The sequence below is a fragment of the Vipera ursinii genome, assembly GCF_947247035.1.
Source record: "Vipera ursinii genome assembly, chromosome: 1".
NCBI lineage: Eukaryota > Metazoa > Chordata > Lepidosauria > Squamata > Viperidae > Vipera > Vipera ursinii.
The window spans coordinates 40,789,079-40,812,831 of record NC_139512.1 but is presented as its reverse complement, the minus strand read 5'-3'; the positions used below and the strand labels follow the sequence as shown (position 1 = coordinate 40,812,831).

At 36.7% G+C, this 23,753-nt stretch overlaps 1 protein-coding gene and 1 long non-coding RNA gene across 5 annotated transcripts in view; one reads left to right on the top strand and one right to left on the bottom strand.

The window, feature by feature from the left end:
• Nucleotides 1–7,831: 7,831 nt before the first annotated feature.
• The window catches only part of PRIMA1 (proline rich membrane anchor 1), a 95,202-nt gene continuing 79,280 nt past the window's right edge, over nucleotides 7,832–23,753 (bottom strand). For 3 of the 4 annotated variants that reach the window (XM_083379474.1, XM_083379476.1, XM_083379475.1), the window contains one exon: nucleotides 7,832–8,581. In XM_083379474.1, coding sequence (XP_083235600.1) covers nucleotides 8,479–8,581 — 103 coding nt within the window. In that variant the 3' untranslated portion in view covers nucleotides 7,832–8,478. Of the gene's footprint in view, nucleotides 8,582–20,936; nucleotides 21,013–23,753 lie in introns of those variants that run through there. The other variant, XM_083379477.1, reaches the window with a different exon arrangement.
• Nucleotides 11,267–23,753, top strand: part of LOC310650755 — an 852,012-nt gene continuing 839,525 nt past the window's right edge. The window contains exon 1 of the long non-coding RNA XR_014494424.1: nucleotides 11,267–11,749. This is a non-coding gene — a long non-coding RNA (uncharacterized lncRNA). The remainder of the gene's footprint in view (nucleotides 11,750–23,753) is intronic.

Here is a 23,753-nt window from a genome sequence, read left to right as displayed (position 1 = left end):
TTTTGTTAGCTTTTAGTCAAAACTTGTATTTTAGTCAAAACTTTTTACAACAAAAGTATCATAATATTTAGAAAAGAATAACACTGAGAAATAACTGTCTAAATCATTTTGTAAAGGGCAATCAACACCCCCCTCCCCAGCCCCTCAGAAATATTTGGAAACGGCAATTTCCAAAATTTTGAACCAGTAAAGATTCTCTTTAGATTCCTGGTGACTACATGGACATATCTATATCTAAATAGATTTCTTGTCTGAGATCACTATATATATATTTCAACTTTTCACTGTCCCATGCATCCTTGAGCCTTCCTAGAATCTTAATATAAGCTGGGTCAGATGCAGTTTAACATTTTTAGATTGATTAGGGTTGATCAGGTGTTGCCTAGTTGTGAACCCCATCATTCTGATGTATCTGAAATGCGCCAAGCTGAAAAAGTGGATGTAAGCATTCTAAAATTACCATTACATTTAATCTTCAGCTTCTACAAACTCCAGTTGTACAAAACCACTCATACACTCTCTTGCCTGTATTATTGTGCCTGTGCACAGTGAAATCTCAATTTAATGGATTCTCATTTATCAGGCTTTGATGAAAACTCAGATTTATATCTGGACAAACTGTTAAAATAATAGATAGGTCTGTTGCATCTGAAGTGATTCATATGAGGCAGTTTAAGTTACCTTAATTTTATTTTATTCACAGTGATGCAATAGATATTCTGGAATAACAAAAAAAACCATTTTCTAAAAAACTCCATTAAGGTTTTCTTGCAGTATAAAATTATTTTTCCTATTTTACTCGTAAGAGTACTTCAAAATATCACAAAATATAAACTTTCTGTATATCCCACCTTCCTCTTTCATAAAGCCTTCTGGGTAAGGTATGCATGCATGGTATGTTAATAATCCATCATTGAGATTTTTTTGGAAAGAAGCCCAAATAAAATGAAAGCATAATTTGTAATAATTTCAAGCTGCTCATTGAGATGTATAGAATACATAACAGAAAACCTGATGACTATAATAATGCAGTTTTGAATATTCAGTGATATAATTAGAGCTAATGACATCATCATATAGCATCCCTGTTTAACTGCATATCTTCAGTAGTCCTCAAAGGTGTGTGTGAGTGTGTGTGTGTGTGTATGTGTGTAAAATACCCCTGGAAATGACATTATATCCCTGTGATTGTGCACTGTATCCTTTTTGAATGTGATTACTATAGAGATAGTTTGGTAGAGAAAACTGTGAGTTCTAATCCTGCCTTGGACAGGAAGCTAACTGAGTGACCTTGGATCAATCTCTCTCAGTCCTAAGAAAGAGGCAATGGCAAACCATTTCTGAAGAACCTGGCCAAGAAAAATACAAGGACTTGTCTAGGCAGTCACTGAGAATCAGACATGATCGGATGAAAAAAAAAGTTATAAAGATTATATCAGAATATAGTTTAGCCTCATTGCTCACTTGAGCATTAGGGAAATCTATACAATTCTAGCATCTATATTGCTCTTAGGGTCAAAAAATAAAAACAAGCAACAACTCCACTCCTCAGCAAAAGACAACTTGAGCAAGCAGCCAAAATTCTCTCTATTGCAATTAAAATAAGAGCAGTTGTTAGCAGCCAAGTTTTCAGTTTTTCTATTTTTTTAAGCTGAATACATCTATTGGCTTGATGTTCAAAAACATTTTTCTTCTTTTTATTTTAATATATTTATGTTAAACTTTATTGTGCATTTTAAATTGTTCTTCACTATTAAAAAATAAAGTGTTAAGGTTAAATTAAGCTGGATTTATGAATCATGCACTTTTTGGTAAAATAAGAATTACATATGTCTTCAAAATAATGTTTTCTCTGTTCTGATTTTACTTTGGATTTGTCAGTGACCATAATAAAGAGAGTATGTCTTAAGATTTCTCTGAAAATACATTCTTACATGGAATTCAAAAGGCTTTCAGAATAAAGGACTAATAAGACATTCACCCCAGAGGTATTTTGAGTTAAAATGACTCGCAGAGCATTTGGTAAGTACTGGTGGATGTACTAGATGCAACTAATTAAGGCTGGTATCTGCTATGAAATTTCTATTAACTTCAGTTGAGGTTTAACAGTAACTCTGATTCTTTTAATGAATGAAAGCAACAAAGAAACACAACTGCAACACAGTTGGAGACACACTGCAATCTCTCTTTCTTCCATCTTCACTGTACAGATCTTTTGAATCATTTAAAAAATTAATTCATGGAAGTGTGCTCCACCACCCTACTCTTTCCAAACCTAACTTCTGTCACTGAAATGGCAAGATAACATATCATGGGAATTACCAGAGTATGTTTTTCCATTCCATACTGGGCATTGGATTGGACTGTATGAAAAGAAATGAACTTGTAATCAATATACATGTTAACTTCTTACCCAGTATTATCAGCTATACCACTAACAGTCTGGTGATGGTCACTAGAGTAAAACTAGGGTAAAACATGTTTAGCATGCAGCAGATTTAACCTGGATCATCCTTGGGGCAAAAAGGCAAGGAAGCTGTTGCTGCAGGCTAGAGGAAGAATACATGGACTGATGGCCAAACTAGCATAACTCACCTCGTGTGTTCATATAACTGCATGCATAGTTCACTTTTTGCTCAGCCTTTCCCTCATCTGAACTATGGAGCAGGTGGAGTGGGGTGCATTATTTGCAAAATAAAGGAGAGCATTATGTTTGAATGGGGAAAATTATAGCTGAATTATTTTTGTTTTTGCTGTCACAGTACTATTAAATTCAGTACTATTAAATTATGTTCTTCTGCTAAACATAATTGCAGCCTGCATACATACAAAGTTTATGCTGTAAAGCATACCTTTTCTCTTTTTAGGGAAAAAAACATATACTTTCTAAAGATTGTAACACTGGGATCCAATGAAAAAGAGAGAGCAAATCTCCCCATGAAACATTCAAAGTAGGATTGGGGGGGGGAGTAATATACTTTTAAGTGACTGTGTTGTATGGTTTTAAGAGCAACTTTTTTTGAATCGGCAATTAATTCCGAACAATTCTGCCTCCAAGAATTCAAATTATATTATTTTTACTGGCCACAATATGCTAAACTAATTGGAAAAGGAAACCCCAGAAACCTGAGCACTGTATTTTGATTGCTCCGTTTTCACCAAGTCTTAACAAGATACTACTAACTATGTTTTTTAGAAGGAAAGAAACTTAGATAAGTAGACTAATTTATAATGCATCTCCACAGATCTCTCCCTAAGAATGTTTTCCCTTCTGGACAATGTACATATTTACATATACTCTATTACTTAGTAATGTTTTCACTGAAATGTAATGGTTGGCCAGCTGCTCCAATGACTAATAGCTTACCTGTGCTAACTCTTAAACTCTTGAGGGATTTCTGGCAAGAATATAATGGGACAGGTTGTTTCAATGAACTAGATACAGGTCAGGTTTTCTTATTCTTTTTTTCCCCAACTTATGTTTAGGACTTATGCAGTCCTGTTCTGCAATATTGTTTAAAAAACAGCTGTCATAATTTCAGTGTTGCTATTTTGTTCATGGTTTCTTTTTTTTCATGGCCATTCTAATATAAAAGGTGGAGTCACAGTGTAAGGCTGCTTTATTGAGGCCTGGAGAATAGCTAACAGCCAAGCTACAGAGAAGCCTCTAAAAGTGATACTCTTATGCAATTTGCGCAATAGATTAATTAGGAGGAAAGAAGGGATATCACACTGGCAACCAAGTATCCTATTCCTCTAATATTATCTTTAAACTACACAAGAGCTGCCTATCCTAACACTGATGGTCTTTAAAAGACATATTTCTATACAAGTGCAGACCTTGTATTGCTTTCTGGCATCTGCTTTTTCCCTTTGTACTTCTACTTCTCATGGTTCTACCTGCAATTTAATAGTGTCTGGTTTGATACCAGTCCTTGAAGACACTGAAGAAAGGAAAAATTCTTGCAAGATTAACTGTAGTATAAACGAGCTTAAGGTTACAGACTTCTTCTGTTCTTGAATGTCTATCAACTCCAAGCTAGTGTAGTGAGTGGAGAACAAGAGAACAAGCCCTCCAAATTTGTTACTAAGCCTGGTCATCTTTGATGAACAACAGAAATGAAAATCACGCTTGTTATTGATCTCTCGTCTTGCCAGAGAAGCAACAGGTAAACTTTCTCCAGCAGGGGATTCTGAAATTCCGCTAATTAAAGTCCTTCTTGACAGAATGGAGAGCCTTGTTAACGAGTGTCACTGAAATAGCTCCAAAAATGCTGAATCCATCAGCAAATATGAAGCCCAGAAATAGATGATACCAGTCCACACTATTCCATTCTCAACTTTACCACTAATGACTGAGCACTCCGATGTCTAGATAGATGCACAATTAAAACCCAATATTTTAGTATTTTGTTCATTTTTATTTTATTTTGCATTTTTAAAATGTTTCTTTGCTTGAATGTCGATTAATAAAATTATGTGGTAATTAAAACATATTTTAGTACTGCAGTTAACTTATTTATATACTTTCTTACATTAATAAATCTGTCTATTGTACAAATAATCCTCAAATTAATACCATTCGTTTAGCAACCATTTGAAATCACAATGGTGCTGAAGAGTGGCTTACAATCGGTCCTTGCATTTTCTTTGCAGCGTCTCTGTGATCACAGTATCAAAATTTGGGCACTTGGCAACAAGCATGTATTTGTGACCTTCTCAGTCAGCTGCCAACAAGCAAAGTCAATGGGTAAATCTGATTTGCTTAGCAACCACATGATTCACTTAATGACAATGGCAAAAAAAAAAAGATTGTAAGAAAGGGCATTGTGGTCATGAGTTAAGGACTACCTGTAAGCCAAGGCAAACTTAAAAAACTGATGAATATTCTTGACCAAGAATGCAGGACTAAAAAAAGGTGAGTACAATCCTAAGAAAAATAATACTGAAAGAACTAGCAACAAAAATCAAAATTCAATCCAGGAGCCAAGATTGATTCAAAAGGTAGGAAGACAGAATACGTATGGCCTTTATTTTTGATTCTCTTGAAGATATGGCTAAACAAATGATGTCAATGACTGGGTTATCTGAGGTTATTGTTATGATAATCTTGCTTATTCTTTTATGAATATTTTGCTGGCTCGCTGTAAACTTTTCATATAACACATAATAATAGTAATAATAAAGAGTGGCTGAAAGTAATTTATATGTTTCTAAATAACAAGTTTGTAACATTGACAAATACAGCAGGCAGTAAGGAGATTCCCTAGCCATTATTTGCTGGACAAAGATATATATGCCACTTGGAAAAGAAGTTTTTAAATGTTTCTAGGGGTAAAGGCAAACAAATTTACTGGATAATTATTTCCAAGCCTATGGAAAGGTATTCTGAAAATCCATTGTGTAAAACCTCTGCTGGAACTTGAGAGAGCCATTCTTCTGTAATTTACAATAACAATCATTTCCTTGAGTCCAGTGCTTCTTACCACCAATCTTCCACCCACCCACACTTCCTGGCTCCATAAAAAAAATGAAGCTGATGAGACATTCAAAAAATGGGACAGTCCCCACACATCCTGTACCTCCAGAGTGTAATAAAATCAATTCAAAGTGGTGGACATTACTCCTTGTTAATTTTGTTTTGTTTGTAAATCTCTATCAACAATAAAAGAGAAATCTATGCACAAATTCCACCATACTACCCATGTTTCAGAAGTATCCTCAAAGGACTCCTATTACCCATGAGTGAGTTATCAATGGTAGGCAAACTTTATGCGTTGTATCTCAGAAATGAGTTAAATACGTGGTTGGCAGATCCTAAAATCTTGGGGACTGAGCAGTTTGGGTTCAGTGAAGGCTGCTCTACATTGGATTACATATGGCCTTACACCATCCCACTGAGAAATATTTCTGGGCATCAATATGTAATTTTTCCTAGTTTTTATTGGCTTAAAGCATCTTTCAATTCTATTTATTATTTATCTGATTTATGTACCACTCATCTCATCTATTTCTAGGGGACTACTATGGGAAACACTAAGGAAAACTTCAGCTGACCAGAAGGCAATTATTCTAAATCCTTTTTGCAGATTACATATAGTCCTAACAGCACTTTAACTAATATACTTCCTTCTACAGGTGGATCCAGACAAGGGTGTGTCTTGACTCCAATCTTGATCAATTTTTATATGAATGACTTGGAGCCTCATTGGAAACTGAAGACTTTGCTGCCATATGCTGACTGATATATATGTGCCTTTTTTATTATATGTTGATATGATCTGTTTGCTTTGACAGAAGTCACCATGTCTCTAGTGACTGATCAGAGTCTTCTAGCCTTATTGCAGTAATAACAAATCAACTTTAAAGTATTCTAAAACGAAGGTACTAATCTTTTCCTGCTCCAGGAAATCACATAAAAGATATTTTGATCACCAACATATTGAACAGGTATGTTTAGGATTTATTTCACCGTCCTGTTTAAATGAATTTTCCTTATCCAGATTTATAAGGAACCAATTTTCTAGTGAGACACCCTTGCAACCCCTTACTCCTTGGGAACATGCTTTTTTTGAACTGTATCCTCTACTGGGATATAAAGAACAAATATAACCACTACTTTTAAGATTCCCAGGAATAAATTATTTATTTTATGTAACTTACTGCCTTGCAGATGCAAGCCCAGACATAACTAAAATGGTTGCAAAAATATTTTATATTGCTATTAAGAGGCCAGTCATTGTTGCTGCAACAGCCCTAACTATACTGCTCAAAAATAATAATAAAGGGAACACTTAAAAACACAATGTACTGTATTTAATAGTATGTCTTATTTTCTGTTCCCTTTATTTTTTTGAGCAGTATATATTAATTTTAAGTATTATTGTATACTGTTGCCTGGCCAAAGGCTCTAAAATCATCCATCCATCCATCCATCCATCCATCCATCCATCCATCCATCCATCCATCCATCTTGTTTCATATTTAACTGGGACAGCATTATACAGTGACTTTGTCTAGGTGAGGGGATATCAGAATTAAGTGCAGAGAATTTGCCCCATACCTCATTTTTAAGAGTTCTTCAGTTCTTATTTGAAAATCTGATTGTAAGTTGGAATACACTGGAATTCTATTCTGAGACAATCCTAGCTACATTCAGCCAGCAAACCAGCTTCTTATGATTTAGGATTGACACAATACCAGGATTCTAGACTACAGAGTTGCTACAGCTTATTTTAGACTGCTTGAATCTACAAAGACAGAATATCACTGCAGCTTGACAGAAAGACAAGAAGCCAAATTGTGACACATCATTTTGTTTTGTTTTGCTGTTACAACTGTGACAAATGAAGGCATATGAAAGGAAAGACAGAAATCATATTTTAACTTCTTAATCAAGGTATGGACAAGTAATGGCATCAGACGTTCTTTTATAAATTAAAGTGACTGTGCCTAATGACACTGTGACAATGGAGAGTTGGATTATGCTTTTAAACTGTTTGTGGTATTTTATCACAAAGTGATACAACACAGAGCAATTTTGGCACTGTTGGCAGCCCCTTATTAAAGAGGGGACTGATCTATCACAGCTTTTTCCCTGCGACAGAAAATTATTTAGCACTCGCTTGGAGGAGCTACTCAAGGAATAGGAAAGTCTTTAAGAAGTTGTTGTCGTCCAGAGTCAAACATTTTTAGATCATTCTAGAGATCTTCTCTACAGATTAGTGTGGTAGATATACATGTGCAAAACTGCAAAATAATAATAGATGTAACCAAATATAGATTTTTTTAAACACTAAGGCCAAAAACATTTCTGGACTTTAAAATGTTATCCTAGGCAACACTTTTCTTTTGATCAGGAAAGCTAATTGCTATAAGACATTCTGAATTCCTTTATGTCTGTAGTAATGGCGTCTATATCTAGTCATAGGATTGTAGGAGGGGATACATTCCATGAAATCATGCAGCTGGGCTGGGAGAGATGTTCCCTTTTAGTGAATGGAGATTTTCCACTTTAACAATATGATCATGATAAAGGGTGGGTCTTAAAATGACTGTAGAGAAACAGAAAAATGCAAAGCTTGAATTTGCAAGCCAAATTGTGGTATTTTACTGTCTTGAATAAATCGCCCTTTTAATCATCAAAGGATCACTGAAGCATTTAAAAAATAATAAACAGTCAATCAAGGATGAGGAAGGAAGAAGGGACACTGCAATTTGCTTTCAAAAGAACAAGCATGCAGTGTTTAGGCCTCTGTGAATCCCTTTTTCAGAGTAGCCCCTGGTATAATCCCACTTTTGTGACACTCAGCAAGCCAAAGAGGAGTCACCTGCTTTTCTTCTCAGAATATCTGAAGTGCGTGCTATTTCTGAAATGAAGTCCTCGGCCATAAGTCTTCTCTTGATGCTGCATTTCACCCACCTTGCATATTCCATGTGTGCTTTTAATGTTTACTATTCAAGAGGTGGTTTTGGAAATTACGCCACTGCATTGTTAGCATCAACTGTCTTGCTGTTTTGACAGGATGTCATTGCATATTCAGCTTGACTTGTTCCATTCTCTTCCGTTCTCATAGGTTTCCTTTGTTGCAGCCCAATAAAAGTGATATTTTAAAAAGAAAGGAGAGAAAAACAAATTCATTAGCTGTGCAAAATACTGAAAAACATTCTGTACAGATGATTAATTATAAAAGGATTCCTAAAACTAAAAATATTGTTATCTCATTCCACCAACAATGTTGTAAAATTCTATAAATCTTCAAATTTGGACTATTTATCTACAACATAAATTACTGAAGAGTTCTGTATTACTACTGTTAATATTTTCTGATGCTAAAAAAGGGGTGAACATCCAGATGGTTTCCAGATATTCAATTCTCCTCCATGCCAGTTGGACAGCCAACAGCAAACCCTCTAGATAACAGAAGATTGCATGCCCTGAACAAGGAAAATAGGGGGGAAATGCAAGAAAATAAACCCTTGATTTAAAAGGCCTTGTTCTGGGCACTTTGGATACAATGAAGAAAATCTGTCTATATACCAGATACTTCTATGCACAAATACAATTTGCTACATATACATACAAAGGCATATACTATGTGAAATGCACATGTATAAAATCTAGTCTCTAGTGCCATTTTATGTATAAGCAAAATTCCTTTGCATTTAATTCATATTCTATTTTTACAGCTAGCATTATTCCTTGTAAGTCTGTTAAATCTAAGAGTTTTTATACCTTAAATCCTGGGTCAAATCTCATTTCCTGTCACCTTTTCCACTAGCTACTCTATTCGGAAATATTCAAAAATATCTAGACTTGAAAGCCAAATCATACATAATTACAGTACTGTACCATAGAGAATTGATATTGACATGAGGGGGCATATAATTTTAATGAATGAATGAATGAACGAACAAACAAACAAACAAACAAACAAATAAATAAAGTTTTCCAGTGGCTTAATTATATACAAATGAAGAATAGTGTTGTTTCTAAATCAAGAGACAGGTAGGGGGAAGATTCTGTAGACCTTTGGCTTTCCTTTCTTTTGGGAGATGCAGATGTGGGCATGTATACTCTTTAAAACAGCCTCTTGACTTGAGGTGTGGCGAGCAACATTGTTACATTATTATTGCTAATGTTAAACTGCCAATTGCTTTTTAAATGAACACTTAGTTTGCAATCTTATCTTGTTTATTTTTTGCAAGATGTATACAATTTAGACTTCTGCAAAGATCAGTACTAACCAATTTATGATGTTCAAGTTTGCTTTTCAAGCCATAGGGCTCCAGAGTTCACTTTGAACTTTTTTTTTTAATTCTAGATACAAGACTGGAAGGAGAGAGAATCCAAAGACATTATAATACTGCAGTGGCGTAGCGTGGGGGGTGCAGGGGGGGCCGGCCGCACCGGCCGCAACATCTGGGGGGGCGCGCTCGCACTGAGCTGCTCAGGGAGCCCCAAGGGCTGCACAGAGTCGGCTTGGCTCCGCTCTCGAGCTGCTCTTTCTTGCAAAGCGAAACGAGTCCGGCAGGTGAGATGGGCGGCCACATAAACTGAATAAAATAAATAGAAGCGCCCAACTCTCCGCCCAGGCTCAGGCCAACCGCAAGCGCCCCGCAGGCGCCCTGGCAGGTTTGGCCGAGCGAAGATGGACCCGCGGGCCGGCCGGCCTAGCTTCGTGCGCATGCGTGGCTTTATTTAGCGGGGCTCACGTGCGAGCTTGAATGCAGCGGCTCTTGCAGGTCGGAGCCCCGCCCAGCCGCCCTCGAGACGGATCTGGAAGCATCCCGCATGCGCGCGACTCTTCTTGGAAAGTCTACGCCGCTGCGGGGCGCGTCTTTTCGGCGGTGCCATGACGTCACCGGGTTAGGGGGCGCAAATTGCCCTGGGTGCTGACAACCCACGCTACGCCACTGTAATACTGTTTCAGTAAGAATAAAATGAAGAATTTATAATGACTAATTGTACGATGATCAATCAAACATTTTTTATGGCCTCTGGGTCAGAAAGTACAATAATATAATACAGAGACTTATAATTATTATAAAACTTTTAAAAAGCAATACAATTACATAAAATATATTATTCAATATAACCCAGCTATATTGTTTAAGACGACTTCTGGCATGATGATAATCCAACTCAGCTACAATATATTCAGTTTGACAAAATATATTTGTTTCCTGTCGAAGAAGAATTATGGTATATTAAGGTCACTTTTGACTTCAGTAGTGTCACAGGTAAATTATAGTAGCAATAGCACTTAGACTTATATACCACTTCATAGTGCTTTACAGCCCTCTCTAAGTGAGTCAGCATATTGATCCCAGCAATCTGGGTCCTCATTTTTACCAACCTCAGAAGGATGAAACATAAAGTTAGCTTACAGAAATCATCAGTGATTCAGTATAATACTTATTAGTATAGATTTCTACTTAATCAGACATTTTTTAATTATAAACGAATTCACTTCAATTAAAAGTATTAATCAGCACATTTTTTTCAGCATCACTGAAAAATAGTCAAAATAGCCACACGCTGTTTAAAATAGTCAAATATAGGTAGTCTTCAACTTATTGACGGTTGTTAATGAGATGATCTGACATGGGGAGCAAACACCAAAGTTGTGATGAAGACAGCACAGCAGAGGTTATACTTGAGAATTCTCAGGAAGCATAATCTCTCAAAGGACCTGTTGTTGGCATTCTACCACTGTACCATAGAGAGTGTGTTAACCTATGGTTTGTGTGTGTGGTTTGGGAGTTGTACAGTGAAGGAAAAAACAATGCTGTCCAGGGTCGTAAAGACTGCGGAGAGAATAATTGGGTGTACTCTTCCTACTTTAGATCAAATCTATGCCTCCAGGTGTTATAAGAAAGCTGTGGAGATTGTGCAGGATTGCACGCACCCCGGAAATGATCTCTTTCAGCTTCTGCCTTCTAGAAGGAGGTATAGGGTCATAAAGACCAGGACCAGCCGCTTGAGAAATAGTTTTTATCCAAAAGCGGTTTTGGCTTTGAATGCAGCAGAATGCAGTTTCTGAGAGAACTTCTGTATTTAGTTTTTAGAGTGTTAGAGTGTTTCTAGGGGTTAAATGTGTATATGTGGGGTGGGTGGTATGTTGATATGTATTTTGTTGTTTTTGTTGGGTTTTGTGGGGTTGATGTGGATTTTTCAATTTTGTTGTTCTGTATGGGACAATGACAATAAAGAATATCGTATCGTATCATATGACCGTTTTCAAAGGTTCAATGGCCTCAGAAAGGGTGCTTTACAGTCCATAAAGCACTTCTGGCTACCATATTATGGTGCTCCTTCCCCCACCCATGGCCGCATGATTGTGATCTGTGTCTTTGGCAACCTGTTCATGCTTAAGACCAGTTGCCAAGTGCCCCATGATCATGGGATCAGCATTTCCAAACTTCTTTGCTGGTTTCTCAATGGGGCAGCCAGCAGGGAAGGTTGCAAGCAGCTACCACCTGCTACAGCATTGAGATTCTGGCAAGCAGGCAATTCTTTGAGAGTGAAAGAGGAGCTGAGATTCAAGAGTAAGAGGGCTGCCCACTGAGGAACTCCTTGGGTGGATTGCAGAAATGGAGTTCTGACCCAAAAGATCCGTGCTGTCTTTGCATAGTCTCTTGAAGGAGTTTAGCTACATGGCATGGGTCCGGATTACCTACGGCAACACCTGCGGCCGGCGTCAACTTCCCTCCGTCCAGTGCGCTCCCACAGAGAGGGCCTCCTCAGGGTGCCTCCGATCAAAGAATGCCGATTGGTGGCCCCCAGGGGGAGGGCGTTCTCTTTGGGCACGCCAGACCTATGGAACCGCTTGCCGGTTGAGCTCCGGACGGCCCCCGACCTTCGCTCCTTCCGGCGTGACTTAAAAACATATCTATTCCAGCAGTCTGACCTGGTCTGATGGGTTAGGGTTGGGGTTTTAATATGTTTCAATACTGTTTTAAATTGGGCTAAATATTTAATCGTTTTTTTAACTTTTGTATTCTGCTTTTTTATATTTATTGCCCTGTACACCGCCCTGAGTCCTTTGGGAGAAGGGCAGTATAAAAATATAATTAAATAAATAAATAAATAAATACCTTTGTGCAAAAGGGAGGGATGGAGAAAGGGAGTTCAGATCCTGAAGATCCCACTCTGTTCCTGCAGCCCAACACAGTGGTTCTCTTCCATGCATGGAGGGGAGATGAACTACTCCAGCGGGATGCAGAAACAAAGCCTGGACCCCAAAGATCCAAAATTTGTTTCTGCAGCCCATTGCAGAAGTTCCTATCCATCTATGAAGAGGGGCTGCTTGCCCTCTTTTAGCAGGCAGCTCTTTTGCTCTGTCCACTTAATGACTACAACTGGGAGAGCTGGGATTATGGTTGTTGAGTGAAGTGGTCATGTGAGCATCTTGTTTAACTACCACTTCACTCAATAATAGATTCCAATCCCCACTGTGGTCCCAAGTCAAGGAATATTTGGATCTGAGTATTTAAAAAGTATGCATGTTTTAAAAACAATGTTAGGAAAATAAAATAAGGTAGAAAAAACAATCCAAAATCCTCATTATTGTCCTATTGCAAATTTTCTTTATAGCCTCCAATTAATTGTTAAATCTGAAGTGTGTGTATATTCAAAACTAATTATTTTTTTAATCTTTCTGCTGTCTTTATTACTCCAATTCTGTTCTACTTTTTTCTCCATTCTGCTCCATCTTTTTAAATTGTCATTTGTTTTGCAATTAGTACTGATGTATGTTAAGTGCTCTTTAAATTCATGATATTCACTCCACGCAAATCCACTCCAAATTCATGCCAGAAGCAGAAGTAACTCATTAAAATGTCTACTATGAAACTTTCTACATGAGGTTGTTTTGCTAATTAGCAAATCACTGATTGAACTCTTTGTAAAATTGCTTCCAAATGAAAGGAGCAATTTTACGTTAAACAAATGAAATTTTATGATGTTGAGCAAGAAATGAAATAGGAGTGCAAATTTGTAAACTTTCTATCTCTCATTTTCCTGCATGCAAAAACCTCACAAGAATATCATTTACAAAATGATCAGTTAAATACATCCAAGTCTTATTAATCTGTCCCATTCAGACAACAAAGCAACTATCAGAGAAACATGGGCCACGACCACTAGAAGATATTGCTACTATGGGATGTAACTGAATCTAGTTATTTCTGAATAATGCCCAACTTCTTTCACTTCTTGTTTTTCATGGTCTGTCTTATGTTACAATGAAATCTATTTAGCGTTGCCTGACATTGAAGATGGGGATGAAAAAGGAGAGATGACTTAGTCATTTAAACCTGATGGTAGGAAAGAAGCACTAAGAAATAATGGATGGGAAAGGCTAAAGATGTTTGTTTTCCTCATATGGAGGTAGCTCAGGTCCTATTTTAGACATTTACAGGTAATCCTCAACTTACAACCATAACTGAGCCCAAAATTTCTGTCGTTAAGTGAGACAACTGTTAAGTGATTTTTTTTGGCCCCATCTTACCACCTTTCTTGCCACAGTTAAGTGAATCACTGCAGTTGTTATTAACATGGTTGTTAAGTGAAACATGGCTTCCCCATTGACTTTGCTTGTCAGAAGGTTGAAAAGGTGATCACATGAGCCCGGGACACTGCAACTGTCATAAATACTAGCTAATTGCCAAGTATCTGACTTTTGATCATGTGAACATAGGGATGCTTCAACAGTCGTTAAGTGTGAAAAATGGTCATAAGTCACTTTTTTTCAGTACTGCTGTAACTTTGAATGGTCACTAAATGCCAGAGAGGGTTGACACCCTTCAAAGAAGAAAATCTTAACAGTAATTAAGTTTAAATTAAATTTAAAACTTATTAAATTAATTAAGATGTAGAGATGGTTATGTCTCATATATTTAATATTTTCCACTTTTGTCACATAAATAATTGTAATTATAATTGAATTATACTCACCTGCTCTCTTCCTCTGCAACTCAGTGCTAATTATGTGTCTTTTCAGGTCCTTTAGGGGTCACCTAATTTTTCCATTGAGATCTAATATAAATCTCCCCAAATCCTCTTAATACGTACTTAAAGATTTATTAGCTTTCAGCTTGGTTTCTGGGGCTCTGAACTGATAGAATCATGGATAGAATGTAAGGTCTGGAAAGGAATTCTCTGATCTTTGTACCCAGTGAAGCATCCCTGACAGCCAAAACACTTTTGAAGTAGGACAATCCACCACTTCCTGAGGTAATCTTTTAACCTGTTGAACAGCTATTACCAGTAGCATTTTTGCCCTAAGTGAAATCTACTTTTGGGTAATTTACTTATTTATTTTCTATTAGCTTATATGCCATTGCATTTCCAAAGATTCTAAACAGTTATGAATAACAAAAAATAATAAAAAAATAAAGAGCAGAAACTTCCCACACCTCTAAATGCCTTTATAGAATTTTAGTTTCATAACTCTTTGGGAAAAAAATTAGGGGAAATGGGACCATCTGGACATGGGGGTTTAGAAAAAGGGATCCATCTCGGAGAAGGCTTAAGCAGGGGTCACTTACCTCAGATTTGCAGCCTGCAGCAAGCCCTCTCTACTAGATCTTACCAGACCACACCAACTCAAACTAGAGTTATGCAGGCTCTGAGTCATGAAGAGCTTTAAAGGTGATATTTAAATTGCACCTCAGAGATCAAACAGGATGAGGAGAATTGCGCTCCCCTGCCCCATTTCCACCAGAGGTCATCAGCAAGGCTGAATGATATAGGTTCAGTCCCACAGCTTGAATTCTGACCAGAAAAGATCAAGATAAACTATTTCATCCATGATTCTCTGCAGTTATCCCTAAAAAAAGTAAGGCTGGATACTAGTCAATAGTTACCTACAGGTAATCTTCCTTTAGCAACTATAATTGGGACTGGCAACTTGGTTGTTAAGTAAAGTGAATGCTACGTTAAACTGTGTTTATGATCATGCAAGATCTGCAAGGTTGTAAATGTGAGAATTGATCATAAAATTACTTTTTCATCACTGCTGCAACTTGAATAGTCATTAAACAAGGCAGTCACTAAACAAGGGCTAGCTGTAATACAATTGGATAATGGCTTCTTGAAGAGAGAAGAAACAACACCTGATTCACATAGACATTTTCCATTATCCACACTCAGTCTTCCCTTATTTCAACTGGGAAGGATAGATGATCAAGCGTAGAGAACTTCCTCAGTACCCAGAATATCCCACTATTTTGTAAGACAAAGCCTCCATGATTTCAGCTGGACCTGCTCCAGCTAGCCTCTAACCCTGAGCATATCTGAGTGATTTTATCCTCTACAGCAAATTCATCTTCTGATCTGACTTTCCATAATAGAGACCAATTCACTTTAAATAATGCTTTAGGTAAGAACAGTAAGAACATGTTTATTCATTTTTGGTCATATAAACTTTTCTTTTTATGCCAGCTTCACCCTAAATACTTCTTAAGCCATTTTATCTCCTGGAGAGTCCCAGGAAATTACTTGGATTAATGGCCAAAGTTAGCCTGCTCAGAAATAATCCTATCAAGTGCTGCAGGAAACTTTTATTCTAGAAATCAGTGAGATACTCATGAGAACTCCCTATCAGACTTCAGGGAAGTCGACATTTGGCCTGTGGAAATAGAGGTGATTTATTAGGTGCCTGGGTTGGGCTCTCCTCCCTCCAGAAGTTTGCAGTGCCAGTAAATTATATTGTAACTAGAGTGATACAACTATGTCAAATGACAGAGATAAATGTCTCCCTTCCTCAGAACAAATCTGACATGTAGCTGCCTATATGGATGAGAGCCATGACCTCCTGAAATAAATCCAGAGTTGTCGTGATGGTCATGAACTCACAAATTACATCACTTCCTATGTATATGAGAGATTAACTTTACAGGAAGATAAATTAACAACAGAACTCTTCTGATCTCTCTCAACTTTTCCAGATGATAGCAAGTTACTCAAGGAATCTATATTCCAAGAAGAATGAAGAAGAGGGAGAATTTTAAATAATTTTAAAATGTCAGCAAAACTCTGTCAGACAAGAATAAGATGTTCAAATACAGTAATACCAAATAATGCCAAATAATAAAGTCCCTCTATCTGAATTAATTAAGAGTATTATTGCATCTCTTATTTACTCTGAACAGCCCCCTATAAGTCATAAATACAGATTGTCCTTCTTTAGTGCCCACAGTTGGGACCAGCAGCTTGGTCATTAAGCAAAGTGGTTGCTATGTGAAACGGCAACAAATTTACATCTTCCTTTAGCTTTTCTTTGTTTTATACCATAGACGTGCAATGGTTATAAATACAAGGATTGGTTGTGAAGTCATAACTGTTAATAGCAACTAAATGAGGACTATCTGCATATGTTTTTGGTGGCTGAAATCTTTTTTTATATATAAGCTTTCTTCTTCCAGTTTTTAATTGTATCTGCAGAGAAATATATTTTTCAGAAATTCCTGGTGTTTCGCCCTAAACATTAAGGGTATCACACTTAGTTTTCATTCATTTGCCAAGTGTCTTTATCAACACTTCAGATTGGCTTTGAACATAGAGAGAGCACTAATGCAAATGACAATATAATTGTATCATGCTATCGTATTGATTAATCACAGTTTCTTAGCAGCTCTACTTTTGGCCTAACCAAAGTTTACAAATTCTTTTCCAAGGTTACCCCATATACAACATATTTAAGTATTTGCTGTATATTTAATATTTGTTAATCGCCGGTCTCCCTTGGTCCTTAATAAAGAAGCCATCAGACCATATATAAGTGACCCTAGGCAATTCCTGGTCAGACACAACTGCAATTAGTATGTCAGCCTATGTTAGTAAACAGCACTCCTAACTCTGAGACCACATGCATCTGCAGTGCCAATGATAGATCAAGAAACACCTCAAATAGTGAAACAAATTATTCACAGGGACTACAACTCTCTATAGGATTGGCTGTGCATCAGTCAACCAGGCAGTCAACCACTCATCAATAGCACTTCTAGTTTATTGTCCTGACAGTTCTGAACTGAATGAATCCAAGATGCTTTGCAATCTGCTGAAGATATTTCTTTATAAAATGAAAAAATCTGAAAAACTTTAATGTGACCTATGACACGGGTCCCCAACCCCTGGTCCCTGGACCAGTACTGGCCTGCAGCATACCAGCAACTGGTCCACACAAACAAGGAAAACCCCATCCATAGGATGCAGACAGCACACAAAACCATACCCTCTCTGGTCCGTGGAAAAACCTCTCTCCACATAATCATGGTGTCCAAAAGGTTGGGGTCCTCTGACCTATGGTATGTAATATTGTCAAGTGGTTAGACTAGTCTTAGCATCTGGAAAAAAGATACACACTGATCCTAATATCTGGGAACAATTATAAAGCATGCTGGAATTCAATTTATAGCATTTCCAAGAACAGCAGTGATATGTCTGTCTTATAGCCTTGATAGCTGGTGCCATACTAAGATAGATGGACCGGTGATAGAATAATTTGTAAGGCAAGCTATATGGCTATATTCTATTGGAAATAATGGACTGTTCAAGGAATCACAGAATCATAGTTCATTTGATTCGTATAAGATTCCTCCACAAAAATCAGGATTTTTTTTGTTTAAGCAAGTTTATTGTATGAAATCTATTATTAGTTTATTTGTGTAACATATCAATATCCACCACCCTTAAAAAACTCTACTGTTTTACATTATAGTTTTCTTACCAGGTATTATACTTGCATAGCATAGCATAGCATGCCATGGCATAAACATAATAAAAACTATTATCTGTAGATATATCCTGCTATTGGTAATTTCTGTGGCAAAAGGTATTTGAAGATATTTCAGTAGCCCAGTAAAAAGAGTCATAAGGACAGGACTATTTTCTTACTAGTTCTTACAACAACGCCTTTTTAAAAATTCAATAACCATGTGCTTTTTCAATAAATTCTTCAATGAACCATTAAGAGAATTCTTATTCATTTGACTACAAATTCTGAAGAATGACGAAGACATTTTCCCAAATGAAATTGACTGCAATTAAATGATCCTTGATAAGTGTGATCTGAATTCTTATTACAATGTTTAGTTATTGAAATAAAATTCCTTTCCTACCAGATCTACTAGTCACATGCAGGACTGCAGAAGACTTTAATTCAAATTATGCTTAGCTCCACAGACTACACAGAGATATCCATGTAATTTGTTTGACAGGATATTTGTTTGATTATTCGAGTCCCTTCTACAACCATAGAATTCCCTCGTAATCTTTTATCCAAGTTCTGATTAGGTATGTCCCTGCATAACTTAAAAATAAATGAACATAAAGAGATGGGTGTGTCCCATGAAATCTTTGCTATCTTTTTGATATCTCTGGATAGCTATCATCTTTTAAGATTACAAAACAAGGTTAAAGAATTAATCTTTTTAAAGTAATCACAATGAAATTCTTTATTTTATTTAAAAATATTTTTTTTAAAATGGGAACTGAGAACCACCATCCTCTCATACCATGACATTTTAATTACAGTTAACTTTTTTCTTTATATCTTTTTATCACAGTGGCAAACTGAATCCATGCAGCATCCATGCATACTTGTACTACTAAAATGAAATCGCATTAAGTGAGAACAAAATAATTGGTCTTAATGCTGGATACAACAGCATTGTTTAGAATATGATGAATTCACAATTTGCTGTTTTATGTTGAACAATCTCTCTCTCCCAGTTGGTTTGAAGAATGCTTTCTGCCACAAGTGTATGCCACTCTTAACCAACATCAATGAAGACCTTTCTCTGATTTTTTTTTTTTTTGCTTTTAGGCACAGTTGGAAGTCCAACCTGGCAAAAGGCTACCCAGGGATGGCAAAGTTGTGCAATGAAGCCTTTAGGGAATGTTTCCTTTGGAAAGCTTTCTGCTTTTTTGCAACTTTGCTTTATCCCACTACAAAGTGCTTACTGCTTCCAAAGAAACATGTGGGTCTTCTTATTGTATAGTAGTGCCTTCCAGATATCTGGGACTATAGCATGCATTGTTTTTAGCTAGATTCAAGGGCAAAAAGCTGTGAAATTAGGCTGATAACTCTGTCATCTTGCCCAGATGTATGTGCTCATATGAAAATATCCTATTACAAGATTGCCTTTCTTTTTTGATAGTTTTTTCAAAAAATAATGTTTAATAAGATTATAACTAGAGTATTAAAAAAGAAAGTAAAGAATCTTCACAATTTTAGAGAGCTATTTTCTGCCTGATGTGCGTAATTCTTTATCATATAATTTGTCTGCTGTTCTTTTTTTAGACATAACTGTTTTTGTTCTCAAGCATTAACACTGGTTGATTTTAATTTAATGAATGAAAACAAGAGGGTTGATTCTGAATTTCAGTCATTCTAATGTTCTGCATTGAGAAACTGATTAACAGGTTGCCAGGTCACAACTCAGATTCTCTCTGGTCTTTGCAGAGCTTGATTATACAGAAGACACCATATTTATAATGAACACTACCCATTGTTGAGCTTTCTGCTGTTTGGTATACTTGGAATTCTGCTTACAGAAAGGAATAAAAAACTAAGAAAACTGTATGGATCCCTTCATGTAATTGTCTTGGCAACAATACCAAAGTGGTTTGCCTTTGCTTTCTAGCCTACAGCCATGGAATCCCAAGTATCAACCAAGTTATGTTTCAGCTTTTCAAGAATAGCTAAGGTTGGCAGCAGAAGATAGGGGAAGAGCAAGGGGAAGGGAAGGATGAGGTGGGAAACGCTGCCTTTCTTTTTAAAGGAGCAGAGTGACTCTCCTTTTGTTAGCTGCTAAACTCACTAAGAATAACAGACCTACAAAGAACCAAAAGATCAACTTGACTACCAAGTAGGGCTTACCTCTGAGTAAACAAGCAACTGATAAATCAACGGCCAACTTTTTGTTTTACTTAATTTCATATGGCAAACAGATAAACAGACGAGTTACAGAAGACATTAAATTATAACAGATTTGAAGAAGGCTGTTGCATGTGTTGTATTAACTTCATCTGAGCCCAAATGATGAAAAGCGAGAACAGTATTTTCACCATAAGTTTGCACTGTATGTGACCACCTGGCACACAAACATTTACTGCATCTGTCAGTGTCTTAGGGTAGCAGACCCCAATCTTTTTTGGCACCAGGGACCGGTTACGTGGAAGACAATTTTGCCACAGACCAGGGGAGGAGAGATGGTTTCAATTTCACTCGCTCCCCCGCCGTTCACCTCCAGCTTTGCAGCCTGGTTCCTTACAGGTCATGGACAAGTACCAGTCCACGGCCTGGAGATTGGGGACCCCTGCCTTAGAGTATAAGGAGGACACTGACTTGTTATGCAGATAGCAGGTTGCATTATCTATTTAACAAATGAATTTTCTAGAAACCAGGAGACTGTGAATTGTAGTTCTGCTTTAGGCATGGAATCCAATGGGTGACCTTGGGCCATCACTCTCTCTCTCAGCTGAACCCACTTCACTTGTTGCTGTGGGGAAAATAGAAGGAAGGAGTAAATATGTTCGCCATCTTGAGTTACTTAAATACATGAACCAATTTTAGATCCTTTTACTTAAGATATATCTTCACTAACATAAAGGCAAGGTAGAAGAGAACAATCAAAAAGTTATTCTAAATTTCTCAGAGAAGACAAAACTGATTCTTGTTAGGTTAAAAATCATCTGAAGCAGAGTATATTAACCAAACCCTACATTTTAAAATAAGATGAATGTATGTATGTGGTTCTAATGCCATTGCAAGACACTTAAGCCAAATCTTAGGATGTGTTGTTTTTAAAAAAAACTGCCTCACAAAATGAGGTCTAAACTTAATTATACATAGAAATTTCCATTATAATATTTTTTAAAGTCAAGCATTTTTAAAACCCATTCATTCTGCTTTCAAATTTCAACAGCAAGCTGTAATTAACAGGCATATAAGCTTAAATCCTTCCTATGGCCTACACAATGATCAAAGACCCAATTTTAGCAATTAGCTAAATTTATAATGCTCCATCTTCTTCTCAAACAATCAAGTGATAAATAAACTATAGCTATCTCCTTATCAAGCTAATAACCTAACACAACTAAAATTTAATGGCAGAAAAAGAATAGCATCCTCCAAATGTGTTGTTCCCTGAAAAAGTTATCAGTATTATTGATCACACAGAAAGCCACCAAAACACAAATGAAAGACAGAATTTCCACCTTATCAGTCAAATAATCTATTACCAACAAGGCTTCAGTCACTTGCAAAAAAAACAACCTCCCACACAATTTTTCTGTCTAAGAACAGACAAAGTAGACAAGATAATAAGAATATACAAATGCACCAAACAATGAAGGTCACTTCTCTAAAATTCCTGCATTGATTACGCTACCTAGCACGGTAATGAAATGTCTACATCCCCAAAATGAGCTGCAAGAATTCCAACAATACAACATGCCAAACCTGAGCTATTGATATTCTCTTTCTCATAATGTTAATTTAAATCTGAACTGGGCAACTGGGCATGGTTTATGCATTCCACACTGGCCCCAAGTAGCTCAAGATTTATTTTAGGCTTATATGCCACTCCAGTATTAAACTGATTCTGAATGGCAGACAAATTATATGATAAAGAATTACACACATCAGGCAGAAAATAGCTCTCTAAAATTGTGAAGATTCTTTACTCAATATTAAGAACATAAATTATTGAAACCAACAACAAATACACAGTCATTAAAGAACAGTCAAATTATATACAACACTCCCCTGCAGACCCTATAGGCCTGTTAAACCAAAAAAGGTCTTGATTGCTTCATAAACACCCAAGTGTGTCAATATTCTATGGTAAATATGAAAAGAACTGCACAAGTGACTATACTGTTAAATTTGAGTGCAAAATGTTTGAACTGCAGTGATATCTGTCCCTTCCCAAACAATCTAATATCTCTAACTCAAAGTGCACAGAAAACTTTCTGTATCTTGAGTAAGTCCAATCTCTGGCTTTATCACAGACAAAGGAAGGAATTGCATCTGAAGAAGACTGAATACTGAACACAGACTGAACATTTAATACTATTCTGGCAGAATAAGATGTGGTCTATACAAGGGTGAAAAGAAGAAAGGTAAGAATGTAGACTAGTATAGATGTCTGGGTGACCTGAAAGAGGTTAGTAATTGCTTAATGGTACCAGCAACATTTCCCATTTTTCAACTAAAACAGGCTGCTAAAGCATAGAAAGCTTCATGTGAGTAAGAATTCTACAAAGAAGATTGAGTTAAGTTCTGAAGGCTCCCAAACTCAAAATATTCTCAGAAAAATTCTGAGCTTTAATTTTATGTGTGCGTCTTTTGAAGTAGGATCTACATAGAGGACAGTGGGGTTCCAATAGAAAAAAAAATAGACTAATGTATTAAGTTTAATATGTGTTTATAATTGATGTATGTAAGAGCAGGATGAGCTGAAAAAATCTTGAATTGGGAAAGCAGACAGTACAATTTCAGGTTTTAAGACAGTAGTACTGAACTATATATTCATTCATTTGTTTAAAGAATATGTAGCTAAAACCAGAAGTTTCTCTGCATTTGGTAAGTAGAAGAAAGTTTAATGTAAAAGAACATGGATAAATTTAATTCCACATCTGCAAGATGAAGCATTATAACCCATTCTACCGCCTCCAATTTTTACAATTTAATCCTTTATTTGATTCTTGTGCACAGAAGATCAAATTGGAAGAAATGTGACTTCTCTGAAAATCACGAAGAGTTAATACAACCTACTGAAGCTACTGCCAATAGCCTGAGGAAACTGCTTAACAGAGCATTTATTGGAAGAATTTAGTGGAACAGTGAAAGGCTCTTTTTACTCAGGCAAAAATAAAACAAAGAAAGCAACCACAACCTAACTTCTTTCAGCAGGCTTTAAGTGAAAGACATTCATCATCATCATCATCATCATCATCATCATCATCATCATCATCATAATTTTATTTATATACCGGCCTTCTCCCGAAGGACTCAGGGCGGTGAACAGGGCAGATATATAAAAAATACAAAAATACAAAAGTTAAAAGAAAATTAAACATATGCCCAGCTAAAAACAGTAAATACAGATATTAAAATGACATAAAAACCCAACCCATCCCCCTTCAGGCCAGGCCGGCTTGTTCAAATAAGAATGTCTTCAGATCGCGACGGAAGGAGCGAAGGTCGGGCGCCATCCGGAGCTCAACCGGCAACCGA